Source organism: Rhinopithecus bieti, unplaced genomic scaffold (assembly GCF_001698545.2).
Source record: "Rhinopithecus bieti isolate Rb0 unplaced genomic scaffold, ASM169854v2 scaffold_15136, whole genome shotgun sequence".
Classification (NCBI taxonomy): Eukaryota; Metazoa; Chordata; class Mammalia; order Primates; family Cercopithecidae; genus Rhinopithecus; species Rhinopithecus bieti.
In genome coordinates, this window is record NW_016808217.1 from 1,209,955 (window position 1) to 1,230,711 (window position 20,757).

The window sequence follows — 20,757 nt, forward strand, 5'->3', positions numbered from 1 at the left end:
AAAAAAAACCAGAAATGAATACATTAAAAAAAAAAAATTATATAATGATCATATGCTTATAAGTGGTATATTTTCTTATCTGAAAAAATAGTTTATTGTTTTTCTTTCAACTCAAAAATGATTATATGAAAAAAATTATACCTCACCACTCTTAAATTTTAACTGTGTATTTAACTAGATTTAAAATGATAACTAAAAGCAGCAGAAAAATAAACATAAACTCTTTTTTTTTTTTTTGAGATGGAATCTAGTTCTGTCACCCAGGCTGGAGTGCAGTGGCACCATCTCAGCTCACTGCAACCTCCACCTCCTGGGTTCCAGCGATTCTCTTGCCTCAGCTTCCCGGGTAGCTGGGACTACAGGCGCCTGCCACCACGCCCAGCTAATTTTGTATTTTTAGTAGAGACGGGGGTTTCACCATGTTAACCAGGCTGGTCTCGAACTCCTGACCTCAGGTGATCCACCTGCCTTGGCCTCCCAGAGTGCTGGGATTACAGGCATGAGCCACCGCGCCCGGCCAAAACATCATTTTTACTCGTAATCTGTAACCCTATCTAATTGGTATGATTATATATTTTTAGAGATATAATTAATACTGAAATCGTCAGAAGTAGTGTGCTTTATTTGAAGTGTTTTCAAGAACAAATGAGCACCATAGAGTCCATTCAGGATTTTTAAATTAAGTATATTTCTGTAACACAGGTTCAAGAATTCCACCAGTTGGAATCCAATCTGCAAGTATGTCAGTTTCTTGCCGATACTCGAAAGTTTCTTCATCAAATGATCAGAACCATTAACATTAAAGAGGAGGTTCTGATCACAATGCAGATCGTTGGGGACCTTTCTTTTGCTTGGCAGTTGATTGACAGGTAATGTAGGCAGTGCTGGCATTTGCTGTAGATGAAAGGCCCTGGGAACATCTTCTTACCATTTCTCTTCTTTTTACAGTTTCACATCCATCATGCAAGAAAGCATAAGGGTAAATCCATCCATGGTTACTAAACTCAGAGCTACCTTCTTAAAGGTAAGCAAAACACAATGAGATTCTCTGTTACTAGGAAAGAATTGACCTTCATTCATGCCTCATTCGTTACTTCAGCCCAAGATTTTATCCTTTTAGGAAGGTCAATAATTTCAATATTTTTATAGACTGAAATTGTTAGCAGTTTTTCCATGAGATCATAGTTTCAAAGATGCCAGAAATATTTAAAGTTTTAATTAATATAAGTTGGAATGTCTTCAGGAATACTATTTTATAAGTTGGAATATCTTCAAGAATGCTATTTTTAAGTGAAGAGTAGATTTTTTTTTAAGTTTTATCTGTGTACTAAAAATGTGAGTCTTTTGTGTCCTTTATTCCCTAGGCATGAATTAAGTCCTTTTACTTATTCATTCAAAAAATTACTGAGCCTCTGCTACAAACTAGTATTAATATCTACAATAACAGGGAAGATTGGTGAAAAATAGGCACAGCCCGTGCTCTCATGGTAATTTCAGTTCATGGTAAATGAACAAAGAATCTACTCCGTGTCTTCTTCTATTTATTTATTTATTTATTTATTTATTTTGAGATGGAATCTTGCTTTGTTTCCCAGGCGGGAGTGCAGCTCCGCCCCCCAGGTTCAAGCAATTCTCTTGCCTCAGCCTCCCAAGTAGTTGAAATTACAGGCGTTTGCCACCATGTCCAGCTAATTTTACTATTTTAGTAGAGATGGGGTTTCACCATGTTGGCCAGGCTGATCTTGAATTCCTAACCTCAAATATTCCTCCTGCCTTGGCCTCCCAAAGTGCTGGGATTACAGGTATGAGCCACCAAGCCCAGCCTACTCAATGTCTTCTGACAGAGCTACCATGTACCATATATATCAATTCTGAGATGCACCATTTTTTGGGAGGTGGGGGTGAGAGGGATAGGGTTTTACTGTGTTGCCCAGGCTGTATCTCAAACTCCCAGGCTCAAGCGATCCTCCTGCCTTAGCCTCCCAAGTAGTTTGCATTATAGGCGTGCACCATGCTCCTGGCTACTACAACTTTTTTCACGTTTTAACATTTCTGTAACTGGGGATAGGTTTTATCCTTGATGGCATATCATAGTTTAGTTGTCAGCATTTTATTTTTTTCTGAGTGGCATATAAAATAATGGCACTTCTTTTTTTTTTTTTTTGAGACAGAGTCTCACTCTGTTGCCCAGGCTGGAGTGCAGTGGTGCCATCTCGGCTCACTGCAAGCTCCGCCTCCTGGGTTCACACCATTCTCCTGCCTCAGCCTCCCGAGTAGCTGGGATTACAGGTGCCTGCTACCACACCCGGCTAATTTTTTTTGTCTTTTTTAGTAGAGGCGGGGTTTCACCGTGTTAGTCAGGATGGTCTCAATCTCCTGACCTCGTGATCCGCCCACCTCGGCCTCCCAAAGTACTGGGATTACAGGCGTGAGCCACCGTGCCCGGCCAATAATGGCACTTCTTACACTTGACGGCATATTAGATTGGACGGATTCAGTAGTGCGTAAGTCAGAATGTCTTGATTTCCACACCGGAGTAGCTATCTTCTGTGGCACGGTGGCTCTCAAACTTGAGCATGCATCAGAATCACCTGCGGGGCTGGTTGTACCACAGATTGCTGGGCCCCACCCCCAGGGTGTCCGACTAAGTCAGTGTGGAATGGCACCCAGTAATTTGCGTATTTAACAAGTTCCCAGGTCATGCTGAAGCTAGTAGTCCAGGGAGCACAGTTTAAGAACCACTGCCATTACAATTAACTAGGGTTTTTCAAAACCTGTATTGTCAGTAACTATTAGTGATACTGATGAGGCTCAGTGGTTGTTGCCCTCTGTCGGGTAAAACCCAAATGTTTTGTTGTCTGTTACATTTTCTGGAAAAGAAGATTTCTAGGACTCTTTTTGAAACAGAAACAGATATGCCTTATTTTTCTTCCAGCTTGCCTCTGCCCTCGATCTGCCCCTTCTTCGTATTAATCAGGCAAATAGCCCCGATCTGCTCAGCGTGTCGCAGTACTATTCTGGAGAGTTGGTATCCTATGTGAGAAAAGTAAGAAATGCATCAGGGTGATATTTACTCTTACCAGATAACTGCTGTTTTCAATACAAAAAGTACGCTTAGGCCCCAAAAGTATATCCATGTCTCTTTCCCTTTTAAAATCTGATTCCAGAAATTTGCAACACCTAAAATAAACTTATTGCTACTGTGGGTGTACAGATGTTTTACTTGCCAGGAACTTTTATTTCTGTGTTTTAAATGTTGATGGTATTCACATCTATTTTATAGATGTAGAAACAGAGATTATAATAGTTTCTTCAAAATCACAGAGCCATATCTGGTAAAAGAGTCAGATCTAGATCCAGCATCTCCCGATCAGAGCCCCATTCAGGTTTTCATGGGAATTTTGATTCTTGTTTTAATAACTTCTGATGGAGTATGAAGCCAGACAGGCCTAAATTCAAAGTTTACTGGTGTCACTTACTGGCCGAGTCCTCTATAGTGATGTTACTTAACATTTTGAACCTCAATCTTTTAAAATCTGTAAAGTGGGAATGATATGGTTTTTTTGCAGCATTTTTAGAAGGATTAGCTTTATATTCTGTAAGCAATTAATATTTAAAGGAATGGAGCCCTGTGCCTGCCAGCAGTTATTGAAACAGCTCTTTTACATTTTCAGCATCCCCTATGTAGACAAATTGCTGTTGTTTACTGCCATCCTAATATTTGTCAGCCAAGAAAAGTAAAACGGATGTTCATTGTGTTTCCTCCTGTCCTTTTCACTGAAGGTTTTGCAGATCATCCCAGAAAGCATGTTTACATCTCTTCTAAAGATCATAAAGCTTCAGACTCACGACATTATTGAAGTGCCTACCCGCCTGGACAAAGACAAGCTGAGGGACTATGCTCAGCTGGGCCCACGATACGAGGTACTGTGTCCCTCTGACTTCTGCCTTTTCATATTAAAAACTAAGTCATGAAATATCACAGGCCTGTGTCACCTGCCGTATTCTGGGGACCACCAGACCAATTCTGACTTGTTTTCTCACATTTGCAATGGTAAACATGTTTTACGATTTTAGTACAATCACACCTTTTATTCTTGACATTTTCCTGGTGTCATTTAAGGCCTTGTTCGTCTCAGTATTCTCAGGGGAAATGGAGCTTAGCTGGCCACTTTTTTCTAGAACAGTCTTGCTAAAGCAGCCCTTGTTCTCTTTGAACTAGATTACCTGACTTTTCATATCATGTTCCTGCTTTTTGAGCAGCTCAAAATAATCTATATTCCATTAACCATATACTATAGGTGGATTTTAAGCTCACTCAGTAATAGTTCAGCAGCCTCAGAGGTTCTTCTCCCCAAACACCTCTGATTTTTTTCTCCCTGAACTTAGAATTTAAAGACATCAAAAATAAAATCAAGTGAAGATGGAAAATATGATATACAGTGTCAATTTCCCATTCTGACACAAGTCCAAGAAATATGTCAGGGACTTAGATTATCAAGCTTGATATTTCCACATTTATTCTGATTCAGCAAGATAGCTAGCACCTGTCTACCTTGTCAATGTCTGCTGGTGTTGCTTGCAAATAATCGGGAGGCTAGGGAAGGAGAGGTTACCTTCTCAGTCTCATAGTCTTTTTCTAGCCAGAAGGGCCCATCTAGATCGTTGAGTTCTGTCCCAAATTTTAGACATGAGAAAATGAAGCCTAAAGGAGAAATGCTTTGTCAAACGTGAAAGAATGAACTGATGTCTTCTGACTCGGTTACCCAATATGTCTAACAGTGGGCTTTCAGTTATACCATAGAGCCTCATTTCTGTCCAGAACATGTGGACCCAGGTGTCCTAAAGCTGCAGGTTCATTTCCTGTTATCTTTGCTCATTCCAGGACTATTAGCCAATGATTTCTGATTTCCCAGAAATGATGGGTCTTTTATCTGAAGTATTTTTCATACCTCTTTTTCTTTGTTATAGGTTGCCAAGCTTACTCATGCTATTTCCATTTTTACTGAAGGCATCTTAATGATGAAAACGACTTTGGTTGGCATCATCAAGGTAACAGTTTTGTTGGTCTGTGTTGCCTGGTACCATGACTCTTAGCTGTTTGGATTTTTGTGGTAACTATCATGTGTGCAAAAGGGAGTGACATCATCTTGCTGTTTCACATTCCAGTTTCGGTCTTCATTTTACTCATTTATTTTATTTTAGTTTAGTTTTTTGAGACAGCTTCTCTCTCTCTGTTGCCCAGGCTAGAATGCAGTGGTGCAGTCTCAGCTCACTGCAACCTCCCCCTCCCAGGTTCAAGTGATTCTCATGCCTCAACCTCCCACGTAGTTGGTACTACAGGTGCGCAACACCACACCCAGCTAATTTTTGTATTTTTAGTAGAGACAAGTTTCACCTTCTTGGCCAGGCTGGTCTCAAACTCCTGACCTCAAGTGATCCATCTGTCTTGGCCTTTCAAAGTGCTGGGATTATAGGCTTGAGCCACGGTGCCCGACCCGTTTTACTCACTTATTAATGGAGGAAGAGAAAGCATTGTAATCTATTTCTCTTAATACCTGAAGGTAGTGGGAATTTCTTTATCTTGTAGTTCTGCAGAAAATATGTGGTACTAGTACTGTTTTACCAAAGAGTTGTTTAAATCTAAGAAAAATATATTTGATTGAATTTTAGGAAAAGCAAACAAAATTCAATTTCCTTAGGCAAAATTGCTTTCTTCTCTCTCTCTTTTCCTTCCTTCATTTTAGTATTTTATTTCACACCCCAGGTACAGAGAGCTAAGATAATCATATCCCTCTTTTAACAGACCACTGTCATCACTGGGGCATGCACGCTCCTCTCATCTTTTGTTTGTTTGGTTTTTTCTTCTCCTGGATCCCTGCTTCCATTTCCGTTACCTGTAGCACCAACTGTGTGTGTTTGGTAAATGTTCCTAAATATGCAGGTATTCTTGTTTTTAGCATATGGCATTATTTGATGTGTGCATGTACTTTTGATTTATCTCAACCATATTATGCTCTAAGTCTCATTCTTTTTCCAACTTCTGTTACTGGTTATTGCTTTTGCAATTTATTTATATTGCTATAGGTCAGATAGTAGGTTACTTTTTACTGCTGCATAGAATTCCACATTTTTCTTAACCATCCAGCTTGGGACAGACACCTATACCCCCCATTATCACAACCAATGTCATGATGAACGTCTCTGAGCATATCCCCACTCCAGACCTATGCAAGAATTCCTCTGAAATCTACATTCTTTTCAAGTGGCCGCAGACCTATCCATAGTACGAATGCATCGTGGTGTATTTACCATTCCACTACTGACGGATGTTGAGATACAAGTGTTCCTTGACTTACAATGGTGTTACATTCCAATAAACTCATCACAAGTTGAAAATATCAGAAGACCATTGGGACTTAACAGCTTACATCTTCGCCAATACTTGATATTATCCACTTTCTAATTTTGCTCTCCCAAGAGGTATAAAGTAGTATCTCATTGCTTTTTTAATTTGGAATGCTGTGGTAAGTAGTGATGAGCCCATTCATATAGTTTATGGTGCTTTTCTTTATTTTTCTATATATCTGACATCAGTAGAATCTGAACATTCCTAATTGCCATATTAATATTTGCATTATTAAAATCAAAGAAAATAGAGGAAATGAACCTAAATGGAACTTTGGTGTGTGTTTTCTGGAAGTATGCTAAAAGAAATACCATTGTAGTTCCTAGATATTAACAGAATTTGCTAAACATGGTTTAGTCCTGATCTCAGGTGAATTTAGTTGATGTGCAGAGAATGTACATGCATTTTACTCACTTCTTACACACAGGATGATGAATCCTAGGACTGCAAAGTGACCACTATAAGAAGGATGTAATAAAACCTAATACAGGTAATTAACAATAATTATCAAAAGAAAGACTGCTTGGTAAAATATTATTCTTTTCCCACAATCTTTCAGATAATAACAGCCAAAGGAATATCCTGCTGACCAACTCCATTCAACCCAGTAGGCTCTGTCTGCTAGTCTACCAATAGCAACTAAGAGCTTTTAAAAGTAATCCTGTGGCCCTCACTGATCTTTAACCTTAGAATGTTGAGGTTGTATTTCAAACACTTATAAAAAGTGTAGGTTCAATTTGGTTGATATGATTTAGAACAAGTGAGATACACACAGATATGTAAGCATTCATTGTTAGAGGCAGCAAAAAAAAAAAAAAGAAAAGAAATATACATGGTCTCGAACTTACGATGATTCAGCTTCATGATGATACCCATACTGGTTTTCACTTTCAGTATACTATTCAATAAATTACATGAGATATTCAATACTTTATTATAAAATAGGCTTTGTGTTGGGTGGTATTGCCCAACTGTAGGCTAATGTAAGTGTCTGAGCACATTTGAGGTAGGAGAAGCTAAGCTATGATGCTTGGTAGATTAGGTATATTCAGTGCATCTCTTGACTTCTGATATTTTCAACTTATAATGAGTTTATTGGAATGTAACTCCATCTAAGTCAAGGAGCATCTGTAATCTAAACATCCATCAGTAGGGGAGTGGTTAAATATTCCATGGTGCATTCGTACTGTGGATTGGTCTAGAGCGATTCAAAAAGAATTTACTACTAGAAAATCTCCAAGATGGAAAATGAAAAAAGCAAGTTGCAGAAAAACATGTATGTATGTATATGTATGTGTGTGTGTGTATATATTTATAGTGTGTGTGATATACATGCATACATCTGTGTATATATGTATAATATGTGTGTGATAGACATGCGTGTCTCTGTACATATATATGATCCCATTTAGATTTTTGAAATTAAATATATGTTTAAGGATGGATATTTATGTGTATAAATGAATAGAGAAAGCTCTGGATGATCCATATGAAAACAGTTAACTTCAGGGGAAGGGAATAGAAATGTGAGGAGGGGGCTGTATGAAGATGGCTTTCTCTCAACTGTGAACACTTCCACAGGTTAATGAGAATCTGGGAAGGATTAGAAGAGCCGCATGAGATCTTTAGATTCATGAAATCATTGAACTCTTTCACTAAATCTGTTCTTATAAGGAATATTTATTTGAAAGCTTCATGATACTTCTTTGACTCTGTACTCACTGATTATATCTTTATGATTCATCTTTTTATTGTATAATAAAGCACGGATGCTGAAAACTAAGGAAAGAATAGCCTATTGGGTTATTACAAGGTAAACACCAGTCATTCTGACTACCACTTAAGTTAAGAAATAGGATTTAGTCAGCCACACTCCTGAAAGCCCCCTCATGCACCCTGACCTAATCTCAGGCCTCCTGTATATACTTTTATTATCCAATGAAACTATATGTCATTAATTTCCAGACTATAGCTTAGACTTGCCCATTTGAAAAAATACATTATATTTTTTTAGTCTACAGATTTCTTCTTTTTTTTAGACGGAGTTTCACTCTTGTTGCCCAGACTGGAGTGCAATAGTGCAGTCTCAGCTCACTACAACCTCCACCTCCCGAGTTCAAGCAATTCTCCTGCCTCAGCCTCCCAGCTAGCTGGGATTACAGGCATGTGCTACCATGCCTGGCTAATTTTGTATTTTTAAGAGAGACAAGGTTTCTCTATGTTGGACAGGCTGGTCTCGAACTCCTGACCTTAGGTGATCCGTCTGCCTCAGCCTCCCAAAGTGCTGGGATTACAGGCGTGAGCCACCGCACCTGGCCCTCCTTTCCTTTCTTTCCCTATAGTTCATCTGTTGAAGAACATAGGCCTTTCACCTTCAGTTGCTCCACGGTCCGAATTTCCCTGATTGAATGATCTTGATGTAGTTTAACGTGATTCTCTGGCTTTTGTGTTTTTGCAACTCCCATTGCAGCTGTCTTATTTGAAATTTAAATATAATCAAAACCAAATGGAACCCATTAATTGTCTTTATGACTTTTTAAAATAATGATTCTTTACAAATTAAAAGAAACAAGTCTCAGAGAATTCAAGGGAGTCTGTAAAAACCATTTGATGTTTTATGAATCTGATAAGAGACTTTTTTAAGGAATAACAAAAGCTTTTTCATTATAGATGAAATAATTAGCAAAATAAGCTTGTAGAGTTAGATAGCAGATTTGCTATCCTATTTTATCGACATAATTCCAAGAATGCTGAAAGAAAAGATAATTATTCAATTTACAGAGTGACCCAACCTCAAATCTGAAGTTTGTTTGTATGGATATAAGGTGTCCAGAAATAAAATCTAAAGGAAGAACATGCATCTGTAAATTCAGTCATAGGTCCTTCATCCCACCCCTCCAAAAAGGCACTTTTTACTGTTAATGCATTAATTAGAATGTGAGGCCATTTAAAACTTTGCTTATTCACCATCTTTGAAATGTCATGTTGTAAAATTATCATCATGAACTTTGCTGAAATAAACAGTCCTCAAAAGGTGACAGGTTTAATAATTCCATCCAAGCTGTGCAAGATCACAGGAGCAGGAAAGGCAAAAAATTCACATCATTTAGTGAGGAGGTAGGAAAATGCTCCACAGCAGATTCTGGAGGCCATCTTTCCTCTGGATTTCGTCAGGACTGAATTTTTCTTAACTATCATTTAATACTTTGATTGGCACTTAGGTGGATCCAAAGCAGTTGCTGGAAGATGGAATAAGGAAAGAGCTTGTGAAGCGCGTTGCCTTTGCCCTGCATAGGGGACTGATATTCAACCCTCGAGCCAAGGTACCCAGTGACCAGAATGGGCCTGTCCTCTTCTCCGCCCAGCTTGCAGCATGGACTAGAATGCCATTTTTAACCTATCGTGAACAAGACTTTACCTCCTAGCTAATGTATATCAAATATGTGGTTTTCAACACAAACAGCTGATGTGCTTTTTTATCTTATAATCCATTCATATTATAAATTTATAGTATAAATATGAAATTTAGATTTTATGTTTAAAAGTTCATATTTTTAAAACCAGTGCTGCTTTCTTCCACCTATTGATCCCCATTTCAGAGTTAAACTGATGTTTATGATTCAGAATTACTTCTTATAGTTAAAAGAATTTGCTAACCCTAAGGCAGGTAGGAACTGTAAAGGTTGTAATTTTTTATTTTGCTAGGGAATTTATTTATCTGCTAGGGAATATGGTCATTTTTCTCAGGAGAAAATAAATAGGCCTGAAATTTCTATTTAGGGTATTTATTATCATAGTAAATTCAATTTAAAATGTTTTAAGTGTTCTGAGACTAGATAGATGTATTAAATGACAGAGAAATCATAGTCATGGTTTTTTTGTTTCTTTATATGAGGCTTCCTTCCCAATTGAATGAAATAATTTCTTTGCTGAATGTCTGACATCAGTTGTCAGTCATCCTAGATGAAGTAGGAAATAAGTATTTCCAAATCTTAAAGTGTGTCTTAGACTATGACTCTGATCTCTTAGCTGCTGTACTATTTATTTATTTATTTATTTATTTATTGGGACAAAGTCTTGCTCTGTATTTATTTATTGAGACAAAGTCTTGCTGTGTCTCCCAGGCTGGAGTGCATTGGCACAATCTCGATTCACTGCAACTTCCGCCTCCTGGGTTCAAGCGATTCTCGTGCCTCAACATCCTGAGTAGCTGGGATTATAGGTGCCTGCCATCATACCCGGCTAATTTTTGTATTTTTGACGGGGTTTCACCACGTTGGCCAGGCTGGTCTTGAACTCCTGACCTCAAGTGATCCACCCATCTCAGCCTCCCAAAGTGCAGAGATTACAGGCATGAGCCCAGCCTATTCTTTATTTTTTTAAGATTAAGTCTCACTCTGTCACCCAGGCTGGAGTGCAGTGGCACAGTCTCAGCTCACTGCAGCCTCCGCCTCCCAGGTTCAAGCAATTCCCCTGCCTCAGCCTTCCAAGTAGCTGGGATTACAGGTGCACACCACACCTGGCTAATTTTTATATTTTTTTAGTAGAGTAGGGGTTTCGCCACATTGGCCAGGCTGGTCTTGAACTCCTGACCTCAAGTGATCTCCCTGCCTCAGCCTCCCAAAGTGCTGGGGTTACAGGCGGGAGCCACCGCACCTGGCCTGCTATGCTATTTAAGGTCTAATTAGATATTAGAATTAATAGTTGACAATCTACTCCAGGGTAAGAGCCTTATGTTTCCACTTTTCCACAGCCAAGTGAACTGATGCCCAAGCTGAAAGAGTTGGGAGCGACCATGGATGGATTCCATCGTTCTTTTGAATACATACAGGACTATGTCAACATTTATGGTCTGAAGATTTGGCAGGAAGAGGTATCTCGTATTATAAATTACAATGTGGAGCAAGAGTGTAATAACTTCCTAAGAACGAAGGTATTGAATAAATTTTAAAATTCTTGACGATATTTGTTATTTCTCATGTTTAGAGTACACATCCCAAACCTCGGAAATGTCAACAAGAACGTTTATTTATTTACTAAAACTCTGTAAACACTAGATAGTCTCAGTACCTTCAGAGTACGTTCAGGAGCCAGGAGGGTTGCAGAAAAGTGGACATGGCACGTGACCTCTGGGAGCTCACTGTCCTAAGAAGGCAGACATCATTAAATGGCTACAGAATGAAGCTGTTTGTTGTTAATTGTTATAACCCAAGTGATTGACAGTTCAAAAGACTTTTAGGACTCCTTTGTTTGGGTTCGGCAGGGTGCATACCGAGGAGTGGAATTACTGGGACCTATAATGGGTAGTTCTATGCTTAACTTATTGGGGAACTACCAAACTGTGTTCCACAATAACGGCACCATTTTACATGCCCAACAGCAGTGTACGAGGGTTCCAGTTTCTCCATGTCCTAACCAACACCTGTTATTTTCAATTTTTAAGATTACAGTCACTCTAGTGCACATGAAGGTATCTCATCATGGTTTTGATTTGCATTTCTCTAATGGCCAATGATGTTGAACAGCTTATTGGCCATTTGTATGTCTTTTTTTTACAATTGTATGTCTTCTTTGGAAAAATATGTATAAAAGTCCTTTGCCCATTTCTTTAATTGGGTAAAAAAAGAATACTAAATGCGTAAGTGCCAAAACTGAGAAGTTGATTTTAGTAAGTAGTTAACAAGGAGCAACTCTGCAAGTTTTTATGTGGGAACTGACATGATTTAGGTGACATTTTCAAAAGTTTAAGTCTATTCCAGCCTTATGACATTTTGGATTTTTATATTACATGGATGCATGTCAACTCATAAGACAGAAAGCCGGAAGTTCCCATGCCTCATCTTAGTTCTTGCTTCTTCTTTGTCACTTCACCTTTTCACAAATGTTTCTTTGTTTTTTATAAATGTTATATGTGGTATTTCTGGGGGACTATTATTAATGCAGTTTTAGAAGTTTCCTCTTCAAAACCAAGGAAAAGGCCAGGTACAGTAGCTCGTGCCTATAGTCCCAGCTACTTGGAGGCTCAGGCCGGAGGACTGCTTGAGCCCAGGAGGTTGAGACTGCAACAAGCTGTGATTACACCATGGCACTCCAGCCTGGGCAGCAGAGCAAGATCCTGTCTCTAAAATAAAAAACCAATCCAGGCACAGTGGCTCACACCTGTAATCCCAGTGCTTTGAAAGGCCGAGGCAGGTGGATCACCTGAAGTCAAGAGTTTGAGACCAGCCCGTCTCTACTAAAAACACAAAAATTAGCCAGATCTGGTGGCACATGCCTATAATCCCAGCACTTTGGGAGGCCGAGGTGGGAGGATCACTTGAGATCAGGAGTTTATGAGACTAGCCTAGCCAACATGGTGAAACCCCATCTCTACCAAAAATACAAAAATTAGCCGGGCATGGTGGCGTGCACCGGTAATCCCAGCTACTCAGGAGGCTGAGGCAAAAGAATTGCTTGCACCCAGGAGGTGGAGGTTGCAGTGAGCCGAGATCACGCCACTGCATTCCAGCCTGGGGGACGGAGTAAGACTCAATCTTAAAAAAAACACCAAAGAACCTTTATTGTCTCTCTTTATGCAATATTATATTTGTAAAATTATGTGGAAAAGAAATAAGTAGATTATCTTATCAAAGGTGTACTAAATATTGATGGGTTTGTTTTCTAGATCCAAGATTGGCAAAGCATGTACCAGTCCACTCATATTCCAATACCCAAGTTTACCCCTGTGGATGAGTCTGTAACGTTTATTGGTCGACTCTGCAGAGAAATCCTGCGGATCACAGACCCAAAGTAAGTGTATGTGAACTCTACAGAGCCCTGAATACCGTAGGCAGTCTCATCTGCACCTGTGTCCCTGTGGCACAGCCCCTATTCTAATCACGGGGGTCCACTTGTCAACTCATATTCTGACCCTTTAGAACAAGGGTCCCTAACACCTGCGCTGCGGACTGGTACCGATCTATGGCTTGTGAGAAACCAGACCACACAGCAAGAGGTGAGCAATGGGTAAGCAAGCATTACCACCTGAGCTCCACTTCCTGTCAGATCAGTGGCAGCATTAGATTCTCATAGGAGCGTGAACTTTGCGTGTAAGGGATCTAGGTTGCGCGCTCCTTAGAAGAATCAAATCTCTTCCCCCGCCCCCCCGTCTCCACAAAATGATTCTTAGGTCAACACCCAAGCACTTGTGATAGTAACAACTGTTTATTGAGCACTTACCTATGAGCTCTTCTAAGCACATTATACACATCCAGTCATTAAGCCATTTACAGCAATCTTATGAGATAGGCATTATTCTTATTCCCATTTTAAAGATGAAGTAACTGAAGCACAGAAAAGCTTAGTCATTTGCCCAGCATCACACAGTTAATAAATGGCAGACCCAGAATACATTCCAGGCCCTCTGACTCCAGAGCCCAGCTCCTAGGCACTCTACTGTGAAGGGCAGACTGCATAGCTTTGTATACAGCCAATCACTTCTGAGTCTAAAAAGAATCATTTGGAGAGGACCAGAAGATGGCATCTACAAGTTTAAGGAACTGAGAGGAAAAAGCAAATTGCTTTGTCGTCATAGTCTCAAATGTTAGGTAGCGTGTGGAGATTCTAAGTTCCTTTTTTACCAAATGGAAATGACACAAGGCCTTGTTTTGTCTCCAAACTGGAAATTTAAATGAAGGCTGCATAGAGAGACAAGTGGGCTCTAAAGTCTTCCAGCCTGACAGCTGAACCTAACTTTGTCTTCTCAGCATGATTCCAAGTCAGCAGCCTAACTCAATGGAAATAAATGACTGAAACCAATGATATGGCACAGGGCAGGAAAAGGGGGTCAGACCAAATTTCACCTTCCTGCTCCATTGTGGTGGTCACTGGGAAGATGCCTTGGGTGCCTGAATACAGAGTTAGAAAACACAGATCATGTAACTCCTGTTCTTCGTATTTGGTGCCGCATGTCCTGTTGAGTTCTAACATCTCTTTAAGGATGAATTCTGAGCCGTTCTGGGGTTTTTGCGTTATTTTCATTTTAGAATGACGTGTCATATAGACCAGCTGAACACTTGGTATGATATGAAAACTCATCAGGAAGTGACCAGCAGCCGCCTCTTCTCTGAAATCCAGACCACCTTGGGGACCTTTGGTCTAAATGGCTTAGACAGGCTTCTGTGCTTTATGATTGTAAAAGAGTTACAGGTGAGCCTTTTGACTTTCATGCCTGTTTTCTGCCACCCTGGGGGAGAGGCAAGAACATATCTTACTGGACAGTTTGAACTCACTTAGCCTTTCTTCCATGATTTCTTACACTGACTTTAGGCATATGATACCTACTGGGTAGACAAGAGCTGAAGATAAACTAGAATTTATTTGGCCAGCATAGTACTTTTAGGATTAGACTGTTTTTGTGAGTTTCAACTTGGGAAGATAAGACTTTTTAATCCTTGAAACCAGTGACTTTTCCTAGCAAGGGGTATTTCTAATAGGAACCTGAAGTTGCTTCTTTTTGTAGTCATCCTATTTAGAGGTTTTGTGTGACTTAGGCCCAGTCTCTGTTCTGCATAGCATTTTAGGTAACTGGAGTATTTGCTTGTCTAATTCATTATGTCTGGTTCTTTGACCATGCCTTCTTGTGTTTAGAATTTCCTCAGTATGTTTCAGAAAATTATCCTGAGAGACAGAACTGTTCAGGACACTTTAAAAAACCTCATGAATGCTGTCAGTCCCCTAAAAAGTATTGTAGGTGAGTGTCCTGAAACTAGCCTGAGGTGGGGATGACACAGTAGCCTTTACGAATGTACTAAAGAGAAAATTGTGTTTTAACTTTTCAGTGAATTCAAATAAAATTTATTTTTCCGCCATTGCCAAAACACAGAAGATCTGGACTGCGTATCTCGAGGCTATAATGAAGGTATGTTGTAGGAGAGAGGGTGACAGCCAATACTTACATTTTTTAATTTTTCTTTTTCTTGTAACTTTGTTGCCCAAAGAAAGCTACTCTTCTTTCTTTTGTCATTAAATCAAAAATACTTTAATACTTCAGTTTATCATTTTAAAATTCATTCTGTTTATCTCCCTTTCTGGATCTGTTCTTGACTAGGCTTTTTAGGAGCCTAGCGTTTCCCTTTTGTTCAAGAAAACTGGCTCTTTGTAAAATGCCTTTTGGGTAGAGGTGCTTTTATATATGAAAATGGAACTTTCCCTTGCACAGTAATACTCCATTCTTACATAACAAAGTTCATTTATACGCACCTCATCTGCTCCAAGCTGCTGTTAGAACAGAACATTGTCTCTCTCCCCTCTTGTGTCTGCATAGATGTTAGGGAACCAGGTTCTTTGGGGCATAAATTATCCTTGTACTATGCATAAAGCACTCTTACTTTGGAAATGAATAAGAAAGACAAATGAAGAGATTAATTTGCTGGATGGAAGTCTAACTTATTTTAGAATCTGGCTGCCTACTTTCCTGCCTTTACTCAGCAGCGGGAGCGCCCAGGGACCCCTGTGTCTTCTATGAGTCTTCTTTCATCCTCTGATAATCTGAGATCGTCAACGGCCCGTTCTCACACACCCATTATACCTAGGGCCATTGTCAGCTGCTGTGAGAGACAGAGTAAAATGAAACACGACCAGTCTCCTCAGAAAGCCAGCTCACAATCTAGTAGGAAAGAGTAGACTTCCTGGTGGAAAACTATGATTTGTGGTCAAAAGTATCACATACCGTAGAAAAGTCTAGAATTCTAGAATGCTAAGGGAATTTTGAAAAGTTCCATTCTCTGACTCCCAATTATATAAGTTTCTCATTGAGACAGCACTCATTGATACCTCAGTCAAATTCACAATATATTTCCCATAATTTTGGTGATGAGTAGTAGTAGTAGTTGTTGTTGTTTTTGTTGTTGTTGTTGTTTGGATCACTAAACAGAACGGGTAAGGCAAGGAGCCCATGGCTCTGCTAGATGTCCTGTCATGATGTGGGTCTGCCTTCCCCTAGCCTCATGATTGTCAGATATTAAGCACTTCCCAGGCCAAGTTTCTAATTGCTGGAAAACCTTTTAGGAGGATTAAAAAATCACCCGAGTTTGGACAGGTGTGAATCCCAACTCTGTAGGAGACGTTAGGGGGATTACAGGGATTCTTCCAAGAAACTGGGAGGTTTTCCCCTTGCCCACCGGAGGGTTCTCAGTCCAGTAGCTATTACAGACTCTTATTGGTTATAGTTGCCAGTAATTCGGTAACAGCCACATGACTGTGTCTGAGTCAGTGATCTTTAAATAAAGCCCCCAAGGACAAATTTGTCTTTTGGTCTTGAATTAGGGTGCTTACAGTCACTGAGCCAGTGTTAATGATCTGGAACAACAATGGAAATGTTCTGTGCTATTCGATGATGACAGCAGCTCCTAGCCCTTTGTAGCTGTTGAGCTCATGAAATGTGGGTTGTGGGACAGTGAAACACAATTTTTAATTTTATTTCATATTAATTTAAATGTAAATAGCCACACGTGGCTAGTAGCTGCTGTACTCAACAGTGCAATGCTAGAAAAATCTTGGAGAAAGAATGATAAGCTGGATATCTCCAAAGAGGCAAATGAGTAGGTAGAATAAATTTCTCGTCCTTCCCAGGCTCCTTAGCCTCTCCAGCAGCTTATTCAAGCTTGAAGTGCGTGAGTACCAAAAATAGAAAACAGCACTAACACTTATTGTGCATTAAACGAGAGCAATAAACTGTTTATAGAAATAAACTGACTTTATTTCTTTTTCCAGTTCTAGATTGATATTTTCAAGAGGATCCTTGGCACAGAGTATACTAGACATAGAAAATTAAGCAAAGAATTATATGGGCCAGACACAGGGTTTCAGGGACATTTTTACATGGCCTGAAAGAACCTACTATTTTCTTGGCTTTGTTGCATTCTAATGTTTAAATAATGCTACTCTATAAATTAAAAGACTTACTATTTATAAATAGCATTTTTGGATTGACGTTTGTCACATAAATAGAATAATAGTCTTGAATGAATAGTGGTCAAAAATAATACATCTGAAGTCGTTTAACACTTTTGACCATTACAAGCTCCATTTAGCTAAGTAACTTGTTCACTCTTAGAGAAGGCCACCCTCTTTCTCTTTCTTTTTCTTTTTCTTTTTTTTTGAGACAGCCTCGCTCTGTCTCCCGGGCTAGAGTGCAGTGGCGCAATCTTGGCTCACTGCAACCTCTACCTCCCGGGTTCAAGTGTTTCTCGTGCCTCATCCTCCCAAGCAGCTGGGATTACAGGTGTCCACCACCACACCCAGCTAATTTTTTTGTTTTTCGTAGAGAGTTTCACCATTATGGCCAGGCTTAGTCTCAAACTCCTAGCCTCAAGCGATCAGCCTGCCTTGGCCTCCCAAAGTGCTGGGATTGCAAGTGTGAGCCACTATCTTTTCCTTAACTCTTCTCTGCACCCAGCAACTCAGAGGAAATGTGTTGATTTTCACCTTATTGCTGCTTGCATTATAATACTGGCTTCTCTCCTCTTCCCACCTCCCTCACTCCCCTTTGCCAGTCTTTTAGGAATACTTTGTCTAGAGTAGAAAAGAAGACATTTATAGCCAGAAAAAGTTAGAATATGCTATTGACCTTCTGATGCAGACAACATTATGGGGACAAACTGAACTCTCTCAAGCCTGACCCAAAGATCACTTCCTATCATCCAACTATTGTAGATAATCTCCAAATATCATTTATGCTCATAGCTCCTTTTAAATTACCATAGTTAATCCACCATCCTAGCATAACTCTGTATCACAGATTGTTCTTTGAATGGTTAATTATATTTCATTACAACTGGCTTCCACTGTTCCCCTCTATGTTTTGTTTTGTACATTCAAAAACATTATTCTGAAGTGGTGTCCATAGGCTTCACGAGATTCCCAAAGGGATCCAAGGCTGTATTAGTCAATTCTCACATAATAAAGACATACTCAAGACTGGGTAATTTATAAAGGAAAGAGGTTTAATTGACTCACAGTTCAGCATGGCTGTAGAAGCCTTAGGAAACTTACAACTGTGGTGGAAGTGGAAGCAAACATGTCCTTATGGCAACAGGAAAGAGAAGTATAAGCAAAAGGAGAAAAGCCCCTTGTAAAACCATCAGATCTTGTGAGAACTCACCCACTATTATGAGAACAGTATGGAGGTAACCACCCCCATAATTCAATTACCTTCCACTGGGTCCCTCCCACGACACTTGGGGATTATGGGAACTACAATTTGAGATGAGATTTGGGTACGGACACAGCCAAACCGTATCAGACACACACACAAAATTAAGAACCCTGGATTAAGGGGCTATCATTGTTAAAATTTTCATGATAGATTTTATGTAGATTATTTGGTAATCCAGATAATTATAGAACCTATAATCCTGGGTGGCCTGGACAGACTTAATATTCACCCAATTTGAGAATACTAGTGTGAAATGGCATTCCTAGGACTTGAGAAAGTTCCATTTAGGGTAAATAAAAGGAAGTAAGTAAGACTACTCACAGCAGCTACTAAATGTGGAGCACTTATTCCAAAAAGTTAAAAATAGAGCATCAAAAAAGATACCTTTGATACATGAACAACTAAACATTAATAGACCACTTTGTGAATCATAGACTTTGGGGTGTTTTTAGGTTGGGGTATGGGAGTCCGTCCAGACACTCCTTGAAGGGCCTCTGGTGCTCCATTAGGTCCAGATCTGGTCTTAGATCAGTTCAGGAAATCCTTATTTTTTTTCCTGTGGAGTGTTGTGAAGGCCCAGTGAAGAATTGTCGTCTTTGTGTTTACCTCCTCACTGTCACTCCGAAATGCTTGAATGCACTACTTGTTCTCTCTTGCTTGTGCACAGGTTGGACAGATGCAGATTCTGAGACAACAGATTGCCAATGAATTAAATTATTCTTGTCGGTTTGACTCGAAACATCTGGCAGCTGCTCTGGAGAATCTCAATAAGTAAGTGCCAGGGGTTTGAAACAACCTTCCGTGGGCTTGAATTGTTTATCATCTAAGCGCCCCGGTTTCTTCAATGCTTACTGTTTTAAGTTATTTTTGGGTGGGAGGTCTGAATTTATAGGCTTCCTTGCCACGAATAATCAAATCTGTTTTCAGGAGCCTCTTTCCTCAGTATTGTCCCTCCATTTATCTCTGTCTCTCACTCACTTTTTCTAATGGATTCATGTATTCATCTGGCATGTACTGATCACATGATTCAATACGTGTCAGCTGAATAAATGAATTCATTAGAGAGAGCGAGCGAGAGACACACCAGACACTGCTAGATACTTGCACAGGTTTTAGAAAGCAATTATTACCGAAATCCACAACTGGCTTTTTACAGGGCTGATTACTCATCATCCAGAGGGCAGTTGGAAGTGTGTTGATTACTAAGAGTGGTTGTGGAGGCCTGTCCCAGAGGGAACTCATATCCTCCGCCTCACCAGCAACCTGCTGTCGTCTGAGGCTGCCTACTTACAGATAAATAATCCCTGCTTCTCTCTCACCAAGTCAGTGCTTTTGACAAAGCAGGTATTAAGAACAATTCAGTCAGTATATGACAGTTTGAACCGTGAATGCATTTGATTGAGGTTGATTCCAAAAGATAAAGTAATTCTAGGTCAAATTTTCCACTTAAAACCAGTCACAGGCATGGACTGAGAATTAGCGGGATCAAGGTCTCATTTTACAAATGAGGAAACTGAGGCTTGAAAAGATTACGTCACTGGCCTGTATTAACTCTTGTATAAATTCATTTAATCCCTAATGTTTATCTCCGGGGTTTTTCTTCGTTTAGGGCTCTCCTAGCAGACATTGAAGCCCACTATCAGGACCCTTCACTTCCTTACCCCAAAGAAGATAACACACTTTTATATGAAATCACAGCCTATCTGGAGGCAGCTGGCATTCACAACCCACTGAATAAGGTGAATAATTAAAATATATAATGGCGGAGGTGGGGGTACAGAATGGTATTTGGCTCAGGTAACAGATTACTGTGCAGAAATACCAGAGGAACCTGGGTTCAGACCCCAGAGACTTCATTCCATTCAGTTCCCTGCCCTTTCTCAGCAATCATCATACTTTCCCTGCCTGGCTCGGGTCTGGGAGAATCAAGTGCTATAGCGCTGTTGAAAGCTCATGACAAAGGGGGAAAGTGCTGCATCCGTGTAAGAGATGAGTTTTGGGTTTCACTGGGGTTTGCAGTTCAGTCATCAAGGCCCAACAAACCCAAAATGGTAGCATTGATCTGTCTTGCCAAAGATGCTTCCCCTTGTGGCTGACGGTAATCCCAGTCATCACAGGAGCTTCAAACTCTTTCCTGCAGTTGTGAGCTCAG

The 20,757-nt window shown here is 39.9% G+C and overlaps 1 protein-coding gene across 1 annotated transcript in view; it reads left to right on the forward strand.

Annotated features, from left to right (window-relative positions):
• Positions 1–20,757, forward strand: part of WASHC5 (WASH complex subunit 5) — a 66,460-nt gene that overhangs the window by 33,470 nt on the left and 12,233 nt on the right. The window contains exons 15-25 of the mRNA XM_017885933.1: positions 2,936–3,046; positions 3,784–3,924; positions 4,972–5,052; positions 9,631–9,732; positions 11,163–11,342; positions 13,074–13,198; positions 14,434–14,596; positions 15,038–15,140; positions 15,229–15,308; positions 19,273–19,376; positions 20,215–20,344. Of these exons, the coding sequence (XP_017741422.1) occupies positions 2,936–3,046; positions 3,784–3,924; positions 4,972–5,052; positions 9,631–9,732; positions 11,163–11,342; positions 13,074–13,198; positions 14,434–14,596; positions 15,038–15,140; positions 15,229–15,308; positions 19,273–19,376; positions 20,215–20,344 (1,320 nt within the window). The remainder of the gene's footprint in view (positions 1–2,935; positions 3,047–3,783; positions 3,925–4,971; positions 5,053–9,630; positions 9,733–11,162; positions 11,343–13,073; positions 13,199–14,433; positions 14,597–15,037; positions 15,141–15,228; positions 15,309–19,272; positions 19,377–20,214; positions 20,345–20,757) is intronic.